General features: G+C 37.0%; 1 protein-coding gene and 1 pseudogene across 2 annotated transcripts; both read right to left on the reverse strand.

The window, feature by feature from the left end:
• Positions 1 to 943: 943 nt before the first annotated feature.
• LOC144367324 (aldo-keto reductase family 1 member C4-like) lies at positions 944 to 14,060 on the reverse strand. 2 transcript variants are annotated; one of them, XR_013426664.1, is made up of 10 exons: positions 13,910 to 14,060; positions 10,312 to 10,479; positions 9,346 to 9,462; positions 8,430 to 8,507; positions 7,751 to 7,873; positions 5,577 to 5,686; positions 4,764 to 4,929; positions 4,235 to 4,292; positions 2,413 to 2,495; positions 944 to 1,201 (listed from the first exon to the last, which is right to left on the reverse strand). XR_013426664.1 is itself a non-coding variant. In XM_078023149.1 (9 exons), the coding sequence occupies exons 1-9, from the start codon at positions 13,991 to 13,993 to the stop codon at positions 1,159 to 1,161; spliced, it is 972 nt and encodes a 323-aa protein (XP_077879275.1). In that variant the 5' UTR covers positions 13,994 to 14,060; the 3' UTR covers positions 944 to 1,158. The 2 variants fall into 2 exon arrangements, 1 of the variants encoding a protein (XP_077879275.1); XM_078023149.1 differs by lacking the exon at positions 4,235 to 4,292.
• Positions 14,061 to 14,493: 433 nt separating this feature from the next.
• Positions 14,494 to 15,843, reverse strand: LOC144367323 (bifunctional phosphoribosylaminoimidazole carboxylase/phosphoribosylaminoimidazole succinocarboxamide synthetase pseudogene; annotated as a pseudogene).
• Between the last annotated feature and the right edge of the window lie 11,267 nt (positions 15,844 to 27,110).

Here is a 27,110-nt window from a genome sequence, read left to right on the forward strand (position 1 = left end):
TAAAATCAGAAAAATGAGAAATTATACCCCATTTGATTCAAATGTATGAATTGTCAAGATCATTGTACTGTCATGTGTAACTAATAAAATAATAAAATAAAAAAGAACATTTAGTGGAAGGAAGAATGGCAGATTAGAGGAAGGGAAGCAAGTGGAGGAAGAGAGGGGAATAAAGGAAAGCATGAGGAACTACCTAGTGAAAGGAATCTACCATATTATGCTATTTAATGTACAAATATACCATAGTAACTCAATGAATCCAATCATCCTCATATACACAGGTACATAGAGATCACCTGAATTAGAATAACAATAAGAGAAGGAATGTCAGGAGAGTAGAGCAAGCAGATAATGGGGAGGGAGGACAGCAAGAAAGGGGAAGGTACTGAGAAATAAGATTAATCAAACATTATATACAAATATAAATTTGTCATCATGAATGTCACATTATGTATAAAACACACACACACACACACACACACACACACAAATCTTCATCATATGTCTCAAGCAGAGGAGTGCTCAACTCTTCTACCTTTGCACATCTGAACCCTCATGCTCACTCCAGGCCAGATGCCCTCTCACCCCTTTGACAACCATATGAATGAAAACCTCATCCCCCAGTTTCCAGGAGCTCTGGTCCTTGAGCTGCAGGAAGAGAGCCCTTGGCCTGCTGCTACTCCTTGCCCTATGTGCTTCGTCTGCAGACTGTGAACCATGGTCTTCATGCAAAGTATTTTCTTCTTATTCCATGGTTAGAGAAGCATTGACTGATAAATGCCAATTGCTACTTCTTCAGAGCCTTAGAAGTCCTATCTTTTCCAATCCCAGGAATGGGTTACCATGACAAGCTCCTGCTGACAGGTTTAAAGCCACGTTAGTTTTTGTTTATAATAAGTCAAAAAGAAACTACTCATCAATGTAACAGAGTGAATGCAGAATCTTGCAAAAAAACAACTTTATTTTCTTTTTTTCAAAAATTGTTGAGAATTTAGTGTCTTCTTTACTGGACTAATGAACTTTGCTTTGACAGAATGTGAGTTGCTAAGAAGCATGGATTAACAGAAGTGATGTGTCCAATCAGGAGCATCTGAGCCACCTCTCACATCCCAATCAAAGTGGGGGATACTAGTTGAAGTCATGACAAAGGTGTCCAGGTTAATATTCATCAGCAAATGGATAATTTGGGTGGTCAGACATACTAAAATGAAAAAGAAAAATAAGTAACATAGACTCAGTGACTGTTTTTCTACAGGATAAATAAGTGATATCTAATGAGCTTCATTATATTTCCTCAGTGGTTGTACAATCTGCTATTTCTTCGTTCATGAACATAGTCATATAGGAGATGGTGTTTTAGTTCTAACTAAATCATACAAACTTTATTCCCTTACCAAGAATAGAACACAATGGACTCACAGAGACACGAATTTACTCATATTCATCTTCCTTAGCTCTATTAGTCAATCTACCAAATCAAAGAAATTCTTCCTTATTCTTATCTCAGTGAAAGCAGAAACAGATTGCACCACATTTATTTACTTACTTTGTGGAAGAGGACACATTCATTTATGCCATGTTTTGTATATGGATAAGCTCAGATATTCACCAATACAAAAAGTATTTTAGATATGCAGTATATTGTTAGCCATCTCACTTCCATTTAACAGATTCATTAATGATTTTCTCACTGCCCATCACAGACAACATGGTGTTTATTTGGATATGGAAAGAATGTTGTTTATAAGGTACACATGCAAATCTCAGGAGCTCTGCATATATTATTTAGATCTCTATAATTTAGAAATAATACAACAGAAAATCATTACTTCTTGAAATATAATAGGTAACAAGAATTGTCAATTGCTACTGCCTCTTTATATTATATTCCTATTTCTTCATTTATATCCATATTAACAAAAATGTTAGTAATGATAACAATATATCTGCCAATATTTAAGCCTGGGTACTCATGGATTCTCTAATCTCCTTTAAAACATCATCCCATTTATTTCTATTATAAAGTAAATTTCCAACAGGCAGAAGGCACATATATTTCTTGTTTATTCTCACTTATAATATATGATATCCAATGCCAGATTCTATAATCATAAAGCACCCAAAAAGAGTAAAGATTTTTTCTCATGATTATTAATTCTCTTTAACAAGGTTTTTTTTTCTGCACATTTTTCTCTTGCTTTTGAATCTCTCTTCTCAAAAAAAAAAATCTCTATCCTCTGCATTAAGATGCCCACAGTTTTTAATTTGAAACTAAATGTTTTCCCAACAGCCCCAAGGGAATCCTTTTGACACCAACTCCAGTGTCTGGGCTCTGATCAAAGCTGCACTGAAAAGGAGGGAAAGACTTGAAAATAAATAGACAAAGGCCACAGGTCTATCAAAGTTACTTACGATTGCATGAAAACATAGCGAAAATTTCTGTTCAGGCCATCTAGGACTTTCATGTCTTCTTCAGTTAACTCAAAATCAAAAACCTATCACACAGTAGAAAGTTTTTAGCATATTTAGATTGCATATTGCCAATCATGAGAATGCAATGAAATAATGTTGTTGCAAAACATTTAAAATATCTCCAAAATTTCCAATAGTTATTAAAAACATCAAACAAAACACTCAAATGGTCCTTAAATATCAGGTAAAAATTGAAAATAAATCACTTTTGACATGTACAGAAACTGTACCAACTACAAACAAAAAGAGATCTCAAAAAGGAGTTGTAGAAAAATAATGTTATTCCAAGGCTATAGTGTCATATAGTTAAGAGACCCAGAGAAACCTAGTGGCAACATCGTGAAACATATAAGATGATTTAATATTTTCAATGATACAGTTTGATTTCTATATCCCATCAATGAACAGTTAAAACACAAGCAATGATTTCACCATGCCACCATGTCTAAATTTGAGACATTTTATAGATGAAAAATTTTTCAGGAATTGCTATCATACTGAAAAAGAATGGATACATAAATCTTGGTAATTTTCTTAAGAAATTGAAAGAGAGGAAAATATTGATTATTTAATAATGGAGGAATTAGATAAATAGCATTCTCTGCATTCCTCTTTGAACTTTTCTGTACATTTGGAAAGTTGCAAGTGAAAATGGATATGTTATTTAAATATTAACAAAATTGTCACTACAGTAGAAATAAATACAACAGAATTAATACAAATGCCTTCATAGATCAGTTACTGCAGTATGTTTAAAGACTAGTTAAATATTGGAAACTCATATCACTATCATGGAGTAGAATCTTCAATAATTCAAAAAGTAGTTTCTCTGTATTTATTAAGCATTCCAATGTAATATCAAACAAACAAGAGACAATCTGCATAGGGATTGAAAAAGCAATTCTCTGTTCTTTATAATAAAAAAGTAGTCAGAAATGTAATCCTGTTGCTGGGAAGATTTAGTTAGTCATTTAAAAATTATGAGTCTATTTGGATTTTTATTTCATATAATGTTTAAAAAATGCTATTGAATTATATGTGGAATTAAAGAAGGTAAGACTTTTATAAAGAAATGTAATAAGTACTAGATTTGACAATATAAGTAAAAACATGACACTCATTAACCACAAAGTCCAGGCATGAAGACACGAATTAGAGAAGGAACTTTTTTCATGAAAATATACCCAAAGGAAAATGGAAGAACAAGTAGAATGTGGGAGAACATACTTCAACAAACACAAATGCATCTGAAAAAAAAATATCCAGAATATGCCAATGTGGTCAATTGTTTGCAAAAATGCTCTCCCCAATAATTCATATGCCCAGTCTTTAATCTCTTTCCTATGTGAATTTGAAGCTTCTTTCACTAAGAGATGGTGTCTATTTCTGCAACCCTTGAGTCGGGCCTCATCTCTTTCATTGGCCAACTTTTATTGGCCATTAGAACATGGTAGAAGCTACTCTGAGCTGAGGCATAAGAAGGCTCTGCAAGATTCCATTCATTGCCTAGGGATAGTGCTGTGTGATGATGTGAAGCCTGGGTTGTCCACTAATGGATGTAAAGTACCATGGAGAGGAGCACAGACACCCCAGACAACAGAGCAAGCAGGACTACAGCAGAGGGACCATACTGTCCTGCAGATGCATATCAGAGTTGTTGACAAAAACATGAGTAGCCTGGGTAGCTGTAAGACATTCACTGAATTCAGGCTGATCCAATGCAAAAAGAGAAAACTTAGAAACAATTGTTCTTTGTATTAACCTCAATATTGGATAGGTTTTCCTGTAATTGCTCTAGTGATGATTCAAAAATTGTTCTCCTATTGAAAATGAAAGAAAAACAAACCAATTAAATGACAGTACATAAACTGACAGTAGACAAGTGTAAAAGCTAAAATTGAATAAATATATGAATATTAGTATACATTGATAATTTGGGGAAATATAAAATAAAATCATAATTCATAGAATATAAGTCACCAAAACCAAATTCTCATTTCAGAAAATAAGTAAAAAGAACATAAAAGTTGTCTTGCACAGAGTTATATAATACATGGTCAGACATGCTGAATACCAAACCTCTGATATTTATCCAATCTTAATTCTAAATGGCTATACTGCATGTCCCATTGTGGAGTAAGAGAACACTCTTATGAAAGCATGAATTCTTACATGTGGAGGACATGCTGGGGATAATGACTTGGCCCAATAACATCTTTGCAAGTTTCAAAGAAGCACACATGTGAAGGACACTGTGTAAGAACACACGTTCCCACAGCCCTCCTCTCTACCTGAATGTTCTCTTTTATTTCATTCTCCTTCAAACTCTGGGCCAGAACCACAACTCCACGCTGCAGCTGGTAGCGGAGGGCAATCAGGGCTGGGGATCGCTTGTGCTTTTTTGCCAAGGCACCAAGAACAGGATCATCCAAGAGAACTGGGGAGCTCTGGTCAACCCTGGAAGGAAAGACAGAGATGCTGAAGTCCTGAGGCCAAGTTGGTTAGGAGGATTTCATATATTTCCCTTTTGGGGGGAATGTGGTTTACTGTGGGTTGAATCCAAAGACTTTCTACCACAGAGCCATAAGCCTAGTCCTTTTTATTTTTATTTTTGAGACAGGACCTCATTGAATTTCTGACACTAGCCTCAAGTTTTGAAGTCTTCCTGCCTCAGCACCACTGATCCACCCACAAAAGAGACTCAGATTTCTTTGGACCACACTAAACAGGGATCCTCAAATGCAGTCCCTGTGCCAGCAGCATCAGTGTCTTATGGGATCTTCCCAGAAATGTAAATTTTCCGCTCTTCCAGGGTCAGTTGAGAGTGACCTTTTAAACTCTGAGTCTTGTAGGACTATAGATAGTTCATCTTCAATGGTATTTGTGGTCTATTCCTTAAGGTTCTCATTAACATTCTTTGTATCCTTAAGTTCCAAAATGGGAGTTCATAACCCACTTGAATCAAATGTATGAAAGATGATATGTCATGATCTTTGCAATGTTTTGAACAACCAATAAAAAAAAAATAAACTCTGAGTCTTGTATGACTACAGATAGTTCATCTTCAATGGTATTTGAGGTCTACTCCTTGAGGTTCTCATTACCATTCTTTGTATCGTTGAGTTCCAAGAGCACCATAGGCAACCAGAACAATGTCTTTGGATTTGCAGAAGTCCAGCAGTTTCCTCTGGTTGAGATAAACATGACATTCTACCTGTAGTGGACAAGGTAGAAGGTATCTGGTTCTAATGTTAATATGAAAACAAAATTGCAAATAAAAGAAGCTGAATTTTTAAAAATTCAATTTGGATATTAACGTTGTGCCATAAATCAAGAATTTGGTCAAAGACTCATAGAACAAGTTTGACAGACATTTATTAAGTATTCTGCGGCTGATATTTGGGTAAATTTACTCATCAAAAAAAAAAAGAAAAAAAACAGATTCTAGAACTCAGGGAGCTTAGAATAATCCCCCACACACACACCATAATCTTTACTTACAAGTCCCAATTTGAACCAGTCAATGTGAGACAAAGGGACCCTGACCTGAAAATCTCCACTCTGCAGCACAGTAACATGCACAGTGGAGACTAGAAAAATCTGAAGAAATCCCACTGTTAGTCAACACTCAAGAGGTGAACCTGGGCAGAACTCTTCAAACATCCATGGTACACCCAACAAGACTGGAAAGCAAGATGAGAATGCCATGCCTCTCCTCTCTGTGAAGATTCGCTATCTCTTGGAGTTTCTCCTTTTTGCTTTCTAATCACCCCATGCCTGCTGCTTGCAGCAACATGTCGGGTGCTGTTCTATTGTGACGCAAAATCCAATAACTGAGGACCACCTGGCTCCTTGTCTCCTTGGCAGGCCCTTGGTCTATAAGAAGGAACTCAACTCTATCTCCTAACTGACTGAAAATGGGAATGTAAAACAAATTAAATGAGATATAAGACAGTTAAAAAAACCTGGTTCAATATCATGTGGAAAAGCTGAACGTTCTGTGTGAAAAGAGGTCAAGAAACATGAAAGAAGCAACATGTGAACCTGAGTCCCATCTTGAGGATGGAGAGAACTACAAGAGATATTTCAGAGAAGCAAAGGGACACTTGAACACAGACTAAATTTAGATGAAGTGAGAGACTTACTGCTACCTTTAGATGTTGTAATGTAAATGTTCTACATGGGAGACCATCTTCATTCCTAGGATATGTTCCCTGAGCTCTCTAAAAGTGAATCTACAATTTACTTTGAAGAGATGTAGCAAAATATTACACATATTTATAAAGATTCCCACATAAATCAATATCTCACAGTGTTCTGCAAAGTCAACAATTTTAGATACAGGGTGGAAAATATGGATGTCCACGATCATGCTCTGAAGTTTTTTGTATGTTTAAAAAATTTCATGACAAAAAGATGTAAAACTAATATTAAAAATATTTTCATTTTTAACATTCTTATTAGAAATATATAGTGCTAGTCTCCATTTATGAACTCATTGTTTTATAAGCTCTGTTCCAAACACCGACTATTACACACCATGTCTGAAACTTGTCAAAAGCAAGTTAGAGCACAGAACCATGCACACAATACATGGTATTGCACAGTTGATTTGATATCTGAAAGCATCAAGAAAAGCAAGTAAGAGGGGCTCAGGCACAAGGCCAACTGTATAATTAAGTAAAAGTTCCTGAATGTGGATTTCATCCACCATCAGTGTCATCATAAACAAGTAACTTCCTTTCAGTAATTTAAGTTTCACAAGATCTGCTTTATTCTCCTTTTTAACCATTCCCCAGGGTCCAGAAGCTGAAATACAGATAGCAGGAACTCAGGAACCCAACCTCCACTCAAACACTGACCACTGATCTATTTTCATTCTTTTTGCTCACTGCCCATTCCTATGTACTCACCTTCTTTCCTACACACAGTTCCCCCCACAGCACATTCATCCATCCAGTGTCTGGTCTTCCTTCATTGCTCAAGGAGAAGCTCACCTTGGGTTGAAGTCAGATAAATAACCATACTCCTACTTGATCACCTTTACATCACCAGATTCTGCCACATACTAGGAACCAAGATCTTCCCCTCATTTTCACTAATGATTCAGCTGAGATAAAATTGAGAATCCTCCACACACTGCAAGACAGTGGATAATCTTAGATCCTTCTGTTCCACCATGGTGAATGAACTGGGGGACAGTACAGGACAGACACCTGGAAGTGGTAAAGAATCAAGGAAATGAATAAGAGATGGCAGGGAGGCTCAGGGCTCTCACCTGGTTGCAGACAGGCTTATACTTGAGGCCTGGTTTATTCAGGATCATCTCCAGCTGCCTGCGGTTAAAGTTGGACACCCCGATGGACTTGGCTAATCCTTCGTCCTTGCACTTCTCCATGGCCTTGGGAGGAAGGGGTTAGGAAGAGGCATTTGTACAGTCAACTATGTCACTATGAAGGCAAGACAGAACTGTTAAGAGGAGCACTGTCCAGGAATGACAACAAAGCTGATGAATTGATTGTGAAGAGGGGAAAATGGTATAGAGAATAGGGTAAGTTGTTGAGAGCTAGAAAAGGAACTCATGTGTCCTCTTTAGGGCAAGAGACATGACTGCATGTGGAGGCAGCAGTTGCATTTCCTCATTGTCATCAGTTCTTCTCTCTATCCCTTTGTTACATTCCATTAATGTGTACCTCCTTGGGCTGGGGTTGTGGCTCAGTGGTAAAGCACTTGCCTCATCTGTGTGAGGCAGTGGGTTCAAATCTCAGTACCGAACATACAAAAATGATTAAAGTAAAGGTCCTTCAACAACTTAAAAAAATGTATACCTCCCCATATCCCCAACAAAAAAAATCTATTTTAAATTTAATGATTTCTAGACCCAGAATTTCAGGAGAAAGCATAACTCTACTTTAGTCCTCTGGGCGTCCAGTGTGGTCACTCCTTCAGGTACTCACCTCCCATGTGGCACAGAGATCCAGTGAGTCACATATTACTTTTCCATTTTCATCTTTTGGATAAAGCTCTTCTCCTGGCTGCAAGAGAAGTGATCATAACAGAAATCATGCCAAATTCATACGATCATGCACAAAATGGCTGCTAGATATCTATGGGATGGGAGACTAAAACTCCGTGAAACACGTGGAACATTAGTCTATATTCATCTATTTCCAAATTCTTTACATGTGGAGTTGTAAGGAATACCTTCAGGTGACAGTTTCCTGTATTCCCTTACATCAAATTATCTACATGTTTAACTATTCACACACACACACACACACACACACACATAATTAAATAAGATATTCTCAGTTCTCCTAATGGGGTCTTCTAGTAGCTTATGTTATTTTTCCTGTCCCTACATACTGCCCTAGAGAAATGTCTCTCTTTCACTGGGTAAGTCACTGGTTGCATGGGCTTGATCTCCTGCAATAATGGGATTCAATGATGACACAGGCTGAAGAGTGGTCTTTATCTACCTGGACACATGTTGATCTTAGAATATGTATGTGTACCAAAGATGGGCATTCAAGTTTCAATTCAAATTTGATTTGATGCTGGAAGATGAAGAGTCCTTATCAAATATTAAAGACCTGAAACTTGAAGAGCCCCAAAGTCATATTTACCATCAGTGGAAAAGGCTAAGGCAAAAAGCAAGCAAATCTCTAGTAATGCATACATAATAAATAAATAAACAGAAAGGATTCTGAGGATAACTTATTATCATAAATCTAACCATAGTTTGGAATTTCTATAATTCATATAAATTAAGTTTATATAAATTTATAATAGAATCTTAACTCAACCATCAATGATAATGATAGTCACGCTGATGACTGAAATTAAGTAGGTTTGATGCTTCAAGTTGCCTACCTTCATTGCTATTGGGAAATGAATAAGGTAGAGGTCAACATAGTCAAAATGAAGTTTTTTCAGTGATCTTTCCAAACAAGATTGGACCAGATTGGGATGATGAAAAGTGGACCATAGCTACAGAGGATAAAAAAGGAAATGGAACTAGATTAATACATTACCCATATTTGGAAGATTTGACTAACTTCATGTTGAGACATTTATTTGTCTATTCCTTGAAAAAGGATGATCATAGGAAAGATATTCACTTCAGATCTTGGGTTTTCATTGATCTGACCCTATTCATGTAAACTGGATTATATCTTTGTCTATTATTAGTCAACAATTGAGTTATGGAAATAATTACACAAGACATATAATTTTTATCAAATAATAACACTATTTAATCTATGATTAATGTTCATAGATATTACAAAGCTATTGTTAGTCCATCTCATGAATTCAGTTCAAAATTTGTATATTTTGATTTGAAAAACTGAAGGGAAACACATTTTGAACATCTTAATAATCAAGCCACTTTAGCTATATCTTGTTTACTACAAATGGAAAAGTCCTACATTGTTCTTTGATAATGACAAATGTATTATGGATATTCAGAATGATTTAAAAAGTCAACCAGGAGATAATGAATCCATAATCTGGTGAATTCATTGAATTTCTGGAAGACCTCACAGGACTCTGCATACAGATATAGTCAAGGTATTCTATCAGACTTCATAACCAAATGAAATAATCAAAATGCTGTTTGCAGAATTAGAAAAATAAAGAACTTTAAAGTCATAAATTTGTAGACAGTGAGTAGGAATTCATAATCTTTCCCTGTTTTTGATACTGTATCTTTTATGTGAATAAACATTGTACAAATAATCACTTTCACAACAACAGATCACCAACAACTTTTCACCCAACATAGTTTTCACTTCTTTATATCACATTGCAATAATTTTTACACTGTACACACAATACCTTTGAAGTATAGAATATGTCTTCTCTCTTCACAGTGCCATCTTCAATCTTGCTTCTAATGGCCAGTCCTACCTCCTCTTCTACTTGATATACATAAGCACAATCAATATGGCGGAAACCAGCTTCTATAGCTATTTTGGTGGCCTCTATTGTCTTACTATTAGGAACCTAGAGGAATGACCAAAAGAAGTACTTGGAGAACCATAGTATGAGAGATAACTTTTAGTGAGCAAAGAGGACAGGTCAATAGACGGGAAGAATTTTATATCCCAGTGTTTCCTTAAGACTACTGAATTATGTGATAAGGTGCTAGTACCTTGAACTTTGAATGTCCATTTTTCTCTTCTGTAAGAAGGAAAGAAATTGCCAAGGAATTATTTTGAATATCATTCACAGAAGCAGTGACCTCACAAAACTAATCATATCTTGTGTTAGTTCTGTATTTGGTGTAATGTCCTTAAAATCACTTTGGGTATTTCCTTGTTAGTGAGAAGTATCTGGCATCCAAGAAGCCTCTCCATACACATAAATCCTAGTACACTGGCATTAGTGGACCCTAGGAGCAATTCAAGTTCAGTGAATTTCTGGAAGGACTAATTTATATGATAACATCACTAAGTAAAATTAACATAGGGGAAGAGGGCATGTAATTGATTACAAAAGAAATACAATGAAAGTTCATATGAATCTTCTCCAAATGAAGACACACAGAATACACTAATTCCCAATAAAGTAATTTTGAAACCACATGGAAAATATTTTCTGCAACAAAAGTTGTTGAGATAATTTCTTAAGGTTTTCAGTGGGACTGGTTAATTGATACCCTATGCTAGGATACAACACAATTCCAGTCTCAAAAAAAAAGTTAGGTATATCATTCTAAAGATAAGGGCATAGTAAAGCAGCATAGCCCTGAATGTCTCTTTCTGTTCACTAAAACCTTGCCAAATTATGGAATAATGAGAGCAAGCCTAGCCCTGTCCATTCAGATATACATTATCTTGAAGGACTCTGTCTTTTTCTCATGCACTTTGGAAACAAGGGCAAGCTAATGTCCCTTGGAGAATGATGCTTTTTGTTGTATGCCAGAACAGTCATTCATTGGCATGTTCATGATATTAAAAAATTAAGAAAGTGAATATTGATGATGTCACTGCTTCTGCAACCTAACATATAAAACTGCTCTCTTGAGCCTACAGAATATTAGAAATATTTGCCACCCACGTGGAAGACAAGGCATTAATTTCCAGAATATACAAAGAACCCCAAAACTTAACACACAAATATAAATGGAGGAAAAATACAGTGAATTAATGGGCAAAGGAAGTAAAGAGACACTTCTCAAAACAGAACATACAAACATTCAATGAGTATATAAAAAATGTTCAACATCTCTAGAAATTAAAGAAATGCAAATTAAAACTACTCTGAGATTTTAATTGTCTCCATTCAGAAAGGCAAATATCAAGAATATAGTAATAGCTGGGTATGGTGGCACACAACTTAATTCCAGTGGCTCTGCAGCCTGAGACAGGAGAATGGGGAGTTCAATGTCAGTCTCAGCAACAGAGAGGCACTAAGCAACTCAGTGAGAACCTGTCTCTAAATGAAATTTTAAAAAATAGGACTGAAAATGTTGCTTGGAGTTTGAGTGCTCCTGAGTTTAATTCCCAGTGCTACTACTACTGCTACTACTACTACTAATAATAATAATAATAGAGTAATAAATGTTGGCAAGGATGTAAAGAAAAAGATACACAATATATTGCTGGTGGAACTGCAAATTGACAGAACATTCTAGAAAGCAGTATGGCAATTTTTTTAAAAAAATAGGAATGGTACTACCATTGCACTAGGTTATACCAGTTCTCAGTATGTATCCAAAGGAGTTGAAATTAGCCTACTACAGAGAAGCATCCTCATCAATGTTTATAGGAGCATAATTCAAAATAGAACCAACCTAAGTGCACAATAAAAGATAAATGTTTAACAACTATGTGAAAAAAATACACAATGGAATATAACTCAGCCATAAAACAAAATGACTTTATGATATTTGCAAAAAAAAAATGGCTGGATCTGGAAACTATCATAAGTGAAATAAGCCCATCCCAAGAAAACAAAGGTGGAATGTTCTCTCTGATATACAGATGCTAACACAGAACAAGGTGGAAGGGAAGGGAAGAATAGAAGTTCAGAAGATTAGAAGAAGGGAAACAAAGAGTAGGGAGGAGAAATAGGAATAGAAAGACAGTGGGATAAGTCTGACATATATAAATACCCCATAGTGTATCTCCACATCATGTATGTACACCCACAAATTGGCTTTCTAATTAAAATAAGATATACTCCGTGTTCATATGGATATGTCAAAATAGACTCTACTGTCATATATAACTACAAAGAACAAATCAAATTTTCAGGTTAAAACCCCTTTCTTCATGGTGACTAGGATAGAACTGAGGGCACTGCGGAAAGGATAAGTGTCATTCATCTGGCCAAGGTTCACAGAGCAAAATGTCCTGAGGGGGAGGAAGCCCTGCTTGGCAAAGCAATGTGAGGGAGGCGGGTGCTGTGGTTCAGCCTGTCACTGCTGGACCCTCCCCATGGGCATTTCTCAATAAGGACTTCTGCCTTGTATGCAGTCTCCAGGTATTTTCTCTGGTCTTTTGGCAAACTATGCCACTGCCCTGGAACAAGTGGACTATGAACATCACTGGAGAATACATAAACAAACTCCACTATTTTACCAGTTAGGGAACTTCACCACCTTTGTGAATTATAAAAAAGTGAAAAATCAAAGTTTCCTGATGCCAATCAGGGACCAGACTGATAATAGCCTCCTGAGTGAAGAGCAATATGCTATGACTCCTCTGGCCCACAGCTGAATCTCTATGACAGAACTGAACACTGGCTGGAAAAAAAATGTCTGTACTAAAGATATAGACTTACAAATAAGAAAATGTGCTCATCTTGTAAGGGATTATTAGCATAAATGTCAGCCCTTAAAGCTAACTCACTCTCTTTTGTGGACGAAATAAAACGAGAGAAATTGAACATTATTTCATGGGCTACAAATTTGGATGATGTTTTGAAAGTTCATTTGATAAAGAGCAAAAAGGCAAATCAAACATGCTCTTTTCTGTTTTATAGTTTTCAGAAGCTTTCTTCTCCCATGAAATCAGGCTGAATGCAATCCTGGGTTTTACCCGCTTCTGCTAATACTAGTCCTGACTTCTACCTTGAGCAACATAGATATTTCTGGATCTTGCCTTCTTGGAAGGAAAAAAAATTCCTGAAGTATAGAAATAAAGAGAGAAACAAGTCCCAGTGCAAATCAATTACTGACATTTATTGTTCTACCAAGTTGGTAAATAGACTAAAATGTGGGGTTGGGAAGGGTACTGAGATTAGTCAATAGGTGACCATGCTATTAAACAATAATGTAGAGCAATTTCTGACCATTGTCTCTAGCCTGGACAAACAGAAACATGTGAGCCACACACAGTCATATACAAGTATTTGACAACCCATATTGGATTCCAGTCATCCTGTGTCTACTTTCTTTTGAACCCTCTACCCATCACCCTGCTGTTACCTCTTCCAGTTTATAGGTGCCAAAGCCCAGCCTAGGAATGAAGTGGCCATCACTGAGCTGCATATACTGATGTTCGGAATTCATTGCTGTTACTCTTCAGCCTAAGCAGGTTTTGCTTCTCTTTATGCCTTTAGAAGTTAATAAATAACTGGAATTCACAGTTCCAACTGCTTATCTAATGACTAAGCAATTCTACGTGATGTCTAATAGTTAGCTAATATTATACATATGAAGTGAGGTTCAAGCAATATTCCACATATGAGAAGAGAATTGGAACCAGGTCACTTTTTTCTTTTTTTTTTTGGAGCTTTATAATAGGATTTTATTAGCATTTAAAAAATGTTACCTACCTAACAATGATCATATAGTGGGGTAAGAGATTAATTTGAAAATGTTTCTACAGTAATTTCACTACCAATGAAGGAATATTAATATGAACAGATGACCTTTTAATCCATCCATCTAGAAGTGTTTATTCACTAATATATTGTTTTCTGATCTAAAATCATCTTTTCATCTTGCTTTTTCTTCTGCAGCTGAACTAGAAATTTGTATTTTTTTTGCCTAAAAAAATGAAATGACATATTCTTTCTTATAAACTATGTTCTGATTTTCCTGTCAGCCTGCTTCAAGAAAATCCATGCTTGCTCGCAGTATGGCCCATATCAGATGGTTGTTTAATCTAAATATCTGAGCTGTAAACTGAGCTGATCCTTCTGGAGAAAGTATGGTGGAGCAGCCAAGACCACTGGGTAATCGAAGAGAACACCACACATCCTGAGTTCCCCAGTCTGATGTGAGGGGAGGACAGCTGATAACTGGATAAGCAGTGTTACCAGACATCACTGGGCCCAAACCATTGCTTCTGCCTGCCACTGCCACAAATACAGTAGGAATGCCATCCCCTTCATAATCAGCTTTAATCCTCAATGTTTCATCTGGTCCTTTTTGGGCAGATGTTACCCGAAGTTCACAGGGAATTCCATAATTTCCACAAGCCTTCTTGATTTTTTCACAGTGGCCGAGATCAGAAGTTGAACCCATCAGTACTACAACCCTGCACTGACTTTCTGATTTCAGAAACAACTCTACTCTCTCTGCAAACCACTCAAAGTTTTTCTTTACCATTTGGAGCCCTTCAGGAGTTACTTCTTTGAGGTCACGGTAAGACTGTCTTTCTGCTGGCTTCGATCCCCTGATGGCCAGAGTCTCCAGGAATCATTATCAATAACATCAGCAAGAACAATTTCTTTGGTGGTTATGTCAACACCAAATTCAATCTTCATATCAACCAATGTACAGTTCTGGGGCAATCAGGATTTATCCAGTATTTCAAAAATAGCTTGTGTAGCATGATTCATGATGTCCGCTTCAGTTTGGCCTATAGTAACTCCAGCAAAGCAAAGTTTTGCAGCAATTAGCTGTTCCTCAGACCACTGTGGATCATTATTGGCATCATCCTTGAAAAACATCTCCACTTTTGGTGGATAAAACTTATATCCTTCCTTGACACCAGGATTTCTTTTGAGAAAAGAACCAGTTGCTATTCTTCTACAAACCCATCCGATTGGAATCATTTCACACTGGGGAGCAATGAAAGCTGTTTCTCCACATTTTCTGGTGAAAGCAGTTTTGGTACCTGCTTCTTGTAACAACTGAAAAATACAACTGGTAATTTTATTGGAGATTGCAGCTTTTCCTTCCAGATGATTCTTTCTGACTGCATTTCCTGCTGTAATCTGGTCCTTGGACTGCAGAAGAACTTTTCCTGGACTATCTAACAATTCATACACTTCTTTTGTTTTACCCTCATAGAGTTTCTTACCAATGTTCAGTATTTCAGCTGTCGCCATTATTCTCAACGGACTGGAAGCAGCGACCACGTTAGGAAAAGCGGCTGAAATCTGGAAAAGAAGAGCGGCAAGAGCCAGGTCACTTGTTTCATATGGAAAAACATTTCAAGTAAATTACTACATAGTCATAAAAATGTGTTAGTTTTCATAAATTTCCCCTTATATTATTATCATGAGTTATTATGAGAGATTGAACCATTATTGGCCATTTGTTAAAAGGAGAAACCTCACATCCCTGTTTTTTTTTTTTTATTTTCTTTGATTTTTGTACTGGTTTTTTGATGTTGTTTGTTTGCTTGTTTTGTTTGTTGGTCATGATGAAGCCTCTTCTTGATCATACATTATTAGAAATGATGAACTATTACACACCATGCACATAAACACAAAGAATTTTTTAAAAGTATTATGGACTATATTTTGGAGTTTCAGAGAAATAATCAAATGTTAAAATGAGCAAAAGTTAGCCTTTTTCGTTTACTCACCTGTAAAATGTTAAACTTCCATCATTTGACTACCAAGTCCCAAGAAGATGCAATCCTAACAAGTATGTAGTAAAATCTTCACTCACTGTGACATTCTGCTCAGCAGAAGACAAATGATTACAACTGTGCAAAGTTCTTTTAAAACAGGCTACAAGAGGCTAAAGTTTATTATAGCTTTTACCTGTTAGGTAACTACCAGAAATTATCAATATCTAAGATGCAAAATTAAGACATTTTATATTATTTATTAGCATGTCCAAAACTATCCATAAAAGATAAATACTGGAAAAATCTTTATGTATTTTGGAATAGTTGTATAAACTTTTGATACACTAATGGAATATTTGAAGCCATTAAGAGTCAAACATGACTATTTATTAATAAAAATTATTACATAAAGGAATAAGAGGTTTTAATTGAATTAAAAGAGAAGAACTATATTAATCAACAATGTCATATGTTCATAAATGATTCATGATCAAAAAGGAAAGACTACAAACTGTAAGTAGTCATTCTTTCTGCGTAGTGAAACTAGCATTGGTCTCCTACATGCTTTTTTAATCACCTAGATTTTTGGTCTGTTTTATAATTTGAAAAAGTGTCTACTGGTTCGCCTCCCTGGGTTGAGGCACCGCGCTGCGTTCCACCCGCATCGGGCTTCCTGAGTGGTCACTCGGGGCAGAGAAGTCCCAGAGCGCGTGGCAGGATGGAGGCACACAGCGATTGGCTGGGGATGGCGCGGGTCCGGGGCCCTGCAGGCCAGGACCAATGGGCTGCCTGCCCAAGCACTCTTACTGCCTGGACCTCTGGCTTTTAGTGCTCCTGGACGTGGTGCTGTTCCTCTTCATGTACCTCTTGCCCTGATGGGTTTGCTGACATCCCAAGATCACTAGATTCTGGAGTGAATTCTGAAAATGAACTACAGTCTTCTTGAACGAAGAAGATGGGATTGTGCTACTGCAGAATTTCAAGTCTTCAAGGGACCTTTCTTTCTTTTTACATATTCTTCTAACTCCTTTGGGGAACTACTAAATGAATAGTGATCTCATTCAAAGCCAAATTCCTAAAACTAAATGCAGTGTTTCACATTTAAACTTTTTTTCAAACATCTAATGTCTTTATAGGGACTGGTGTAGAACTAAAATTTGTACTTCAAAGTTTAGCATATTTACAGAGAATACAGTAATGTCTTTACTGTTGTAAGGGTTGGTCTGGGTTTAACTCAGTCACATAAGGTGGAGTATAACAAGGTGAAGTGAGGTAGTTGTAAATTCCAAAGTTATTCAGAATTTTGAAAAGGACTAGTGTTCTGAGGTTGTGTAGAGGCTGTCACTAACACAAGCTGTATAGAAAATACAGTCCACAATCTATTGGCTCTACACATGCTTAGTTTTTAAATGGTCTTTTCATGACCTTTGAAATGCAGGAGGAGGGTCACAAAGGAGATGGCATTAGATAGTGAAAAGCCCGCCTACATGCCCTCTTGAGCACCCTCAAATAGGAATGTTTCAAGCCTGTTTTTTTTTTTTTAATTTTTGTATTAGGTATGCTTGTGTCCAAAACATTTGCTTCCATATTGCTTGTAACTTATTTGAATACCTCCACTGTCAGTGTGGTATTTACTCTTACAGAGCCATCATCTTTGGCCGGCAGCATTTTAGACATAGCTGTAGGCCAGACAAAAATTCTTTCCTTTGTAGAGATTGTTCTGTTCTTTTTAAAAATCTAATTGGTATTATACTCAAATATAATTGTTATTTTTTTTTAAAGTGTCTACTTGTATAAAGTGAAAATCTCTGCCTTTTGCACAGATCCTATTTACTTGTGGTTTAGATTTTATGAGATTAAGCACTTCCTCAATCACACATTATTTGAAACAATGAACTCTTACCCCCCACACATAAACACCCACAGAGAATTTAAGAGGACTGTTGAGTACCTTTCAAATTTTTATACTCAAAAAACACATCAAAGATTAAAATTCAAAAAAAATTAGCCTTGATGACTTTCTCATTGGCAATATATTTTCTGAATGTTCTTATTTTGCTTTGTAATAAAATGTTCATTGCTCATGAGTGTACAATCTTGAAAATTGTGAACTAACACAAGTGCTATGTCATGCTCCTTTAGTAAAGGATAAATGACAGCTAAGGACTCTATTTCTAAAGATAACTAAACACTTAGGGTTTTTCTGAAAAGTGGGATTCTAAGTGGTTGCTAAATCTTCCATTGTTCATTCCCCTACAATTAATGTTTTACTTTTGTAAGAAATGTGTTCATTTGTAAAAGGTGAAAAACACTGACCTTAAAAATTAAATAGAAGGAATTTCCTGGCAGTAAACACATCCTGTAAACTCCCTTCTAAACTACTTTTGCTCAGTGACACAAAGGTCACTGAGAGCCCTCAGTCTTCACTGCTGTTTCTCCATTTACTATTAAAATTCTGCCTACTCCTCCTGTGAAATCCAAACTTGGATTATGGTATCTCCTGAGTTTACCTGAGCTGAAATTCCTGGACACTGTCTCCATCTCTCTTCTCTCTGAGATCAGAATATTTGTCTGCACTGATCCTGGTCTCCAAGTGGTCTATTTGGACACAGTACAATGTACTCAAGACTCTACCTGAATAAGTGTCCTGGACACAGAGCCAGAATATCTTTGCCCCACATCCACCACATCTCAGTAGACAACAACCTCACCCACCTTCCATGGTGAACTCTACTTCTCTATGAATCTTGGAGTTTATTTAGAAATAAAAATCCAATATAAATCACAGAAAAAAGTGAAATGATCAGATTAAAATGGAAATAAAATCTTCTGACCATATATAAACTTTCATATCATATAAGGAGTTTGTATTAATCGATAAAAATATCAGATTCTCAAATAATAATTTTTAAAAATTTTTCAGATGTTGATGGACCTTTGTTTTATTTATTTAGATGTGGTGCTGGGAATTGGACCCAGTGACTCACACATGCTAGTCAAGCCCTCCACACTGAGCCCCAGCCCAAGCTCCTGAAATGAAAAAACTTAAAGAGAACTTCAGTGTCTAAAATATATCCAACCAATCCTCCACTGAGAGAAATTTAAGGATATTCTGGAAAGAACCACTGTGCTATTAAATCTGAGAGCTAAAAGAGTTACTTCTATATTATATTCATATATTAGCAACCATAAATTTAGGTAAGATGGAAGCCCAGCTCTTTATTTTGTTATAAGTAATTTTATTGAGACTATTGCAACTTTGATAATGTTTAGCAAATATTAGGAGAAGAATCTACCATCTCAAAGATTAGAGCTAACACCTTGGGTAATCCCTCCAGTCACCAGTCCATTTCCACTAAGACATAATCTTCCCAAATTGTCTGATACATTGAGGTTGGCCTTCTGTGCATATCCATGAAGATTGGCCCAGTTGTTTAGTGGGAAACACATAGCTCCTACCTTGGGATTTCAATGTCTTACTGGGAATATAGAAAAAAAATATCAGAAGAGGTTTACTACAATATGCCTGAAATGGTAAGGACAGGTTTCATGTTGTAATTATGCAGTAGAAAATTCTGATGATCAATAGTGCTGCAGTCTGGCTGGGCACAATTCTGGAGCCACTTGTCAAAAGAAACTAATTTTATTTTTAGAACTACATAGGCCAAACAAAACAGCTCCTCAAGAAAAACCCTCAGAGCCCAACTGCCACCACCAGCTTCCCACAAGCCTCTCACCCCAACATCAGCCTCTCCACCTCCCACAATCCTCCTGCTCTTGAGGCCGATTGCCTGGGTTGCATGGGCGGAGCCAAAGTAGTCCCCCAATGAGCATCTCTGTGGTCTGAAAGGGCAGGGAAACAGCACGATGAGCATCACCACAGAGGAGCCAATCAGCTAGATGTTGCTGGGGCGGCTGTGAGCCAATCATCAGCCGGCAGCTGGAAGTTTGCTGGAGCCCCTTTGGCTGTGGCTCTCAACATCTCCCCCTCTCTGTTTAAACAACAAGCATGTGGCTTAGGGACTGTGCCTGCCTTAGGTTTTCTAATACTACATATGGTCCTTACCCGTCATCGGATGAGCTGACCTCAGGGCGTGTCAGCCTCCTGTCTTAGGTTGGTACCATTGTAATTGGATCTTACCCGTCATTGACTACCAGTCCAGTATATAGCTACACCTGTGGAGAGGTATCAGCGGGGGTGGGGGGTGGGGGGTGAGGTTCTTTGCCTCACTTCTGTTAGTCCCCAATTTTAGCTGAACGATCATGACAAGCAGAAGGGAGGAAGATACACCAAGCCAATTGACGGCTCCTTTTGGAAAATTTGTACCACCGATGACATCATCAGCAAAAATACACCAACACTATCACAAGTCGCTACACGAACAGATAGTTCACAATGCATACAAGTGAGTTCACAATGCATACAAGTGACACATAGTCTAGGCAAGTTCTGCAAGCACTTCAGTGATTGCTATTGCAGAAGCTGTAGATTAGTTTTATCTTTGTCTTCACCAGCACTGGGATGAAGATAGGAATTCTGGCAATAATGGCTAAAGAAAAAATTGTGTAACATTCCAGAAGGCACTAAAAGAAAACAATTTTCTTAACAATTTACATTATCTTGAAGAGAATTATTAAATATAATGAAAAGGAAAGGTGAAAGTAAACAAACAGATCAGTTAACCTCCTTTTTTGTTTACATATTAAAACAATCCTTAGCAGTTGTTTAGCCAATTTAAATTAAACCATTTAAATCACGTGAATAAAAAAAATATTTGGATCCATTTTTTCATGAGCACTCATCATATATGATATATGGACATATGTACATTCAAACATATAACACAAAACACAAGTGTGCACACATAATATAATACATACAACACATAACATAATAGTAAAGGCCTTATAACTTTTTATAGGTGAAATCTCCATTGCAATGTTTAAAAACTCTATAGTCAAAAAAATAGAACTGATCAGCAAAACATTAACCTAGGTCTATATGAGCTCAAAAAACAAAATAGAACTTCAAGATATGGGAAAGGGCAATAATAAAATAGATATTGAAAAAAATACCCTGGTTCTGTCGCAGATGTAAGAATAGCCAAACTGGAGTTCTGGATATCAGCTGTTATGGATTTGAGCCAAATCATCTTCTTTTTGGTCTGTAGAAATCGCTTTAGTTAATCTCTCTGGAATCCAAATTGGCTGCTGTTCTCCCTGTGGAAACACACAAACAGACCCCCGACTCCAGACAATTACTGGGTCAGAACCTTTCCATTGTCCTGTTACAATATCCTTCCAAAGTACCTTGGGCTTATGTACATTTTTTGGACACATATGCCTTTCTGCAGCACTAAGCCCTGATGAATCCAAATTTAAAAAGTTTAGATTAAAAAGGGTTATTTTAAGTTTATCCTTGGGGAATATATACTCCTTCCCAATTCCTTCTTTTTGCTTTATTAAGTACATTTTAATAGTTTGATGAGCTCTTTCAACTATACCTTGTCCCTGTGGATGGTATGGGATTCCTGTTATATGAGTAATGCCAAATAATGAGCAAAACTGTTTAAAAGAGGTAGAAGTATAACCAGGGGCATTATCTGTTTTTAACTGTTTTGGACCACCCACAGTGGCAAAATTTTGTAAGCAATGAACTATAACATCTTTAGTTTTTTCTCCAGCATGAAGGGAACCCATCAAAAATCCAGAAAAAGTATCAACTGTAACATGCAAATATTTTAATTTTCCAAATTCTGGCAAGTGTGTGACGTCCATTTGCCAAATATGGTTAGGTATCAATCCTCTAGGATTGACTCCAAGATAAACTTGTGGTAAAAAGTTCACACAATTTTGACATTGTTTTATTATTTGTCTAGCTTGTTCCTTAGTTATTTTAAAATGCTTTGGTAAAGTATTAGCACTGACATGGAACCTTTTATGAAAATGTATACCTTCTTCTAGTGTAGAGAAAATATGTATGTAATGTGTAGTTTTATCTGCTAAATCATTGCCCAAACTAAGGGCTCCAGGCAACCCTGTATGTGCCCTGATATGTCCTATAAAGAATGGATCTTTTCTATCCCAGATTAGACTTTGTATAGTAGAAAGCAAAGAGAAAACAGTAGAGGAAGGGGAAATCCTACCCACATCTTCAAGGGATACTATAGCATTAACTATATACTGACTATCGGAAAATAAATTAAATACAGAATCTTTAAATATCACAAAAGCTTGTAATACTGCATTAAGCTGTATCTTTTGAGCTGATTGTTTGGGTACTAAAAATGTAAAAGTTTGATCAGGTGTAACTATTGCTGCTGTACCATTATTTGACCCATCAGTGAATATATTTGGAGCATTCATGATAGGTGTTTTTCTTGTCATTTTTGGAAAAATTACAGGATGCAATGACCAAAAGGACAATAAAGGATTAGATGGTAAGTGGTTATCAAATGAAACATTAGATTTGCACATGATTATTGCCCAAGTATTTAACTCATTAGCTAACTCATCAATTTGATCCATAGTATATGGAGTAATAATTTTATTGGGAAAAATTCCAAACACTCCCTTTGCTGTTTTTATTCCTTTGAGTATTAATTATCCTACAGCCTCAGGATACCTAGTAAGAATAGTGTTAGGAGAATAAGATAAATGTATCCATAATAATGGACCTTCTTGCCAAAATACTTCTGTAGGAATATTTTTTGTTGGTAGTACAATAAATAATAAAGGCAAACTTATATCAATTCTATCCAAATGCATATTTTCCATATATATTTCAATGATTTTTAATGCCTTTCTTGCTTCAGGCATTAACATTCGGGGTGAATTTGGGTCTGATGGACCTTTTAGGATATCAAATAAAGGTCCTAACTCTCTTGTTGGTATACCTAGATAAGGCCTTATCCAATTTATGTCTCCTAATAACGTTTAAAAGTCATTAAGTGATTTGAGTTGATCTACTTGTATTTGAATTTTTGGTGGAAGGACCATGGTTGAGGATAATAGAACTCCTAAATAATTAATTGGAAAATTTAATTGTACTTTATCTATTGCTATCTCTAGATTATAATTTTTTAATAAGTTTGTAAGTGTGGCATAACATTCTAGCAATGTGTTTTTAGCTTTGTGTGCTAATAATACATCATCTATATAGTGAAATATTTGTAGTTCAGGATGTTGATTTCTAAGTGGCTGAATTACTTTGTTAACATAAATTTGACACATAGTTAGGCTGTTAGCCATCCCTTGAGGGAGTACTTTCCATTCATATCTCTGATCAGGACCTTCATGATTCAGTGCAGGGATAGTAAATGCAAAACGTGGACTATCCTCAGGATGAATTGGAATTGAAAAAAAACAATCTTTAATATCTATAACTAAAACATACCAGGTTTTTGGCAAAGCAGACAATTGATGAATCCCCGATTGAGCAGGTCCCATAATGACCATTTCATTATTAATGCCTCTTAAATCTTGCAATAATCTCCATTTACCAGATTTATTTTTGATGACAAAAATGGGAGTATTATGGGGAGACACAGAAGGTTGTATATGTCCTTCTGCTAATTGTTGTTTGACCAGATCATGGGCTGCTTGTATCTTTGCTTTAGTCAGGGTCCACTGAGGAACCCATACTGGTCTTTCTGATTTCCAAGTAATTTTTATTGTTTCAGTGTCCCTTTATGAAAATCCAACCCATGTCTGTCTGTTCCTTGATCAATTTGTATTAGTACTGCTATACCTTGTTCTTGCTTTTCTAATCTTTTTCCTTTCCTAAAACCTTGTCTAGTCATAATAGTGGGTGCATTTTGGTTGATGTTATTTGTTAATGTCAAACCTAATTGATCTAGGACATCTCGTCCCCATAAATTTATGGGAAGATGATCCAATATATATGGCTGTATAGTTTCTTCACATCCTTCAGGATCCTTCCAATCTAATACCATTGCACTTCTATGGGGATTAGTCGCCACTCCTAGGCCTCAAAGCGTTTGAGTGGCTTGTTGTAATGGCCAATGTTTTGGCCATTCTTGATGAGAGATGATGCTAAGGCCTGCACCTGTGTCCATTAGCCCATTAAACTCATGTCCTTGAATATTTAGTTTTAGCATGGGGCGAGAATCTAAATTTAAAGAAAGCATAGCCCAATCTACACCTGTGGAGCCTAATCCCCTGGAACCTCTTTCTACAGCACGACTGGAAAATTTATCATGTAGGCTTGGTATTATTAGTAACTGTGCTATTCTATGTCCTGGTGAAATTACTGATATACCCTTTGGAGAACTGGCTATAATTTTTATTTCACCTTTATAATCGGGATCAATTACCCCAGGACTTATCATAAGTCCTTTTAGAGTAGAAGAGCTGCATTCCAATAATAAGCCTACTGTTCCTTTGGGAAGAGGTCCTTTTACTCCTGTGGGAATGATTTGAACTCCCATCTCTGGAGTTAGTACTGATCTGGTGGAGGCGCAGATGTCCAACCCTGAGCTCCCTCCGGTTTGTCTGATGAGGGATCTGATGGACCATGTGTCCTGGGCACTACCCTGATGGGGTTGCTGGGTTCCTCCAGTGCTCTGTATATTTGTGGTTTGGGGCCCTGGACCATTGGGGCCCCCTGTCCATTTTTTTGGCAACGGAGCCTGATGCCTTTCTCCATGATATCATGGGTAAACACCTTGTCCTTGTTCATTTTTTGATAATGGAATACCCTCTATTGTGGTTTCAGAACGGCATTCATTAGCCCAATGTCTCCCTCTACGGCATCATGGGCAAATACCTGGTATTCTACTCCTTTGATACCTAGTTTTGTTAAACCCTCCTCCTATGGGGCAGTCCCTTTTAAAATGTCCTGTTTGTTCACAATTGTAGCATGTTCTTGGCAAGGAATCTAAAGCCTGTTTTACTGCAGCTGCCACAATTTGCCCTTGTTCTTTAATGTCTCTGGCATCTAAAGCCTGTTTTACTGCAGCTGCCATGACTTGCTCTTGTTCATTAATGTCTCTACATAATTTAATATATGTGTTTAAATCTTCATGTTTCCATGGTCTAATGATATCTCTGCACCAACGATTTGCATGTTCATAAGCCAGTTGTTTTATTAATGGCATTGCTTGTTCTGTATTCCCAAAAACTCTGGTAGCTCTTTGAATAAGCCTATCTACAAATTCAGCATAAGGTTCATTAGCTCCTTGTATTACCTTAGATAATTGACCTTGTAAACCTCCATGTTCTTGTAAAGTCTTCCATGCCCTAATCACCTCTATAGCAATTTGTGAGTATACGCCAGGATCATATGCAATTTGTTGCTGCTGCTCCTCGTAAAGTCCCTTTCCTAACAACATATCTAGATTTCTCTGAGGATAACCAGCTGCTGCATTTTGCCTAGCCGTCTCCTTGCAAAATTCCTCATTGGCAATCTTCCATAACAGGTATTGTCCTCCATTTAGCACAGCTTTACACATATTAGCCCAATCTGCTGGCGTCATGTTCAAGTTGTTAATGGATTCAACCAAGCATACATTGAGGACCATAGGTTGTTATAGACTCTTTTAGCTCCTTCACTGTTTTGAAATTTAAAGCATGGTAAATTCACTGCCCACCTACCTCAAATACAGGGCATGTTAATACTTGAGATCCTGTCTCAGGATCCCAACTATCAACTGCGAATATGGGAAGCCATTCTAACACGTGATTGGGTGGCTCCCGTTAAGGGTCTGAGGCACTTTGGCAAAAGTCGAAGTTTTTCCCGGCCCTTTCCTGATGAGAGAGCCCATCCGTGTGGGGGTGTGCCTGACCACTGACCCCGGGGACCCAATCACTGACCCTGACCTTGGAGTGTAGCCCCCCCCTCAACCTTCATTGGATGGAATTCTCCCCTGAATCTCTTGTTCCCCAATAAAAGGCTGATCCCCGGCGTGCTCGCTCTCTCTCTCCTGCTAGCCCTGAGTAATCCCTGCTGCCCTGCTGGGCGGTTGGAGGAGGGAACCAGAAAGGGGAGCCGTCTCGGACCTAGCAATAGAAATAAGGTAATTGAGTCTTGTGTTTTTATTTCGATCTCTTCTAACTAACTTTATGCCTAGAACCTCATTAATGAAACCACTGCGCAGGCCGCGTGGTAGATTTGGCGCCCAACGTGGGGCATTCTAGATTAGTTAGATTGAGTGGGAGCACGCTATAAAGATAAGGAAAAAAGATATAAAGATAAGGAAAAGAATAAAGATAAAGGAAGAAGTGACGTTTGGGTCACAAAAGTACCTGGAGTTATTGAAGGAAAGAGACGTTAAATTAATTAAAATGGGAAATTCAACTTCTACTGATAAGGAAATGTACCTGACTATTTTAGACAGTATAATTAATCAGAAAGGGAAACAGATAAAGAAAACTCAGTTATTACAATTTTTAAAGATTGTAGGTGAATATTGTCCTTGGTTTTGCGCACAGGAATCTCCAAATTTACTTACTTGGGAGAAATTAGGAAGGAAGTTACAGAGAGTTTGTATTTCTAATGAATTACCTAGAGGCATTGAAAATATACAGAAAACATGGACAGCTCTAGAAGTTTGTCTTTTTGAATATATGGGCCAGAGTTAGTGGCCCCCTGAGGACCTTTTAAAAGGCATTCGACGAGCTGTTAGGTCTATTCAAATGGAGAATCAGCATGAGGCTAAGTTAATTCCCTTTCCCTTAAGCCGTTTAAAAACAAAGGCACTAGGAGCCAAGCCAAAGGTTAGAAATGTGGACTTAAGCTCGCAGGATCAGGCTAGCCCACAGGCAGATTGTACAGAGCAACATCATAGAGGAGGAACCTCCCAGATCCTAGAAGGCCCTCCGGAAAAGATAGATGATCTTGTTAAAGAGGAAAATATG

This window comes from Ictidomys tridecemlineatus, chromosome 10, assembly GCF_052094955.1.
Source record: "Ictidomys tridecemlineatus isolate mIctTri1 chromosome 10, mIctTri1.hap1, whole genome shotgun sequence".
In the NCBI taxonomy this organism is placed as follows: Eukaryota; Metazoa; Chordata; class Mammalia; order Rodentia; family Sciuridae; genus Ictidomys; species Ictidomys tridecemlineatus.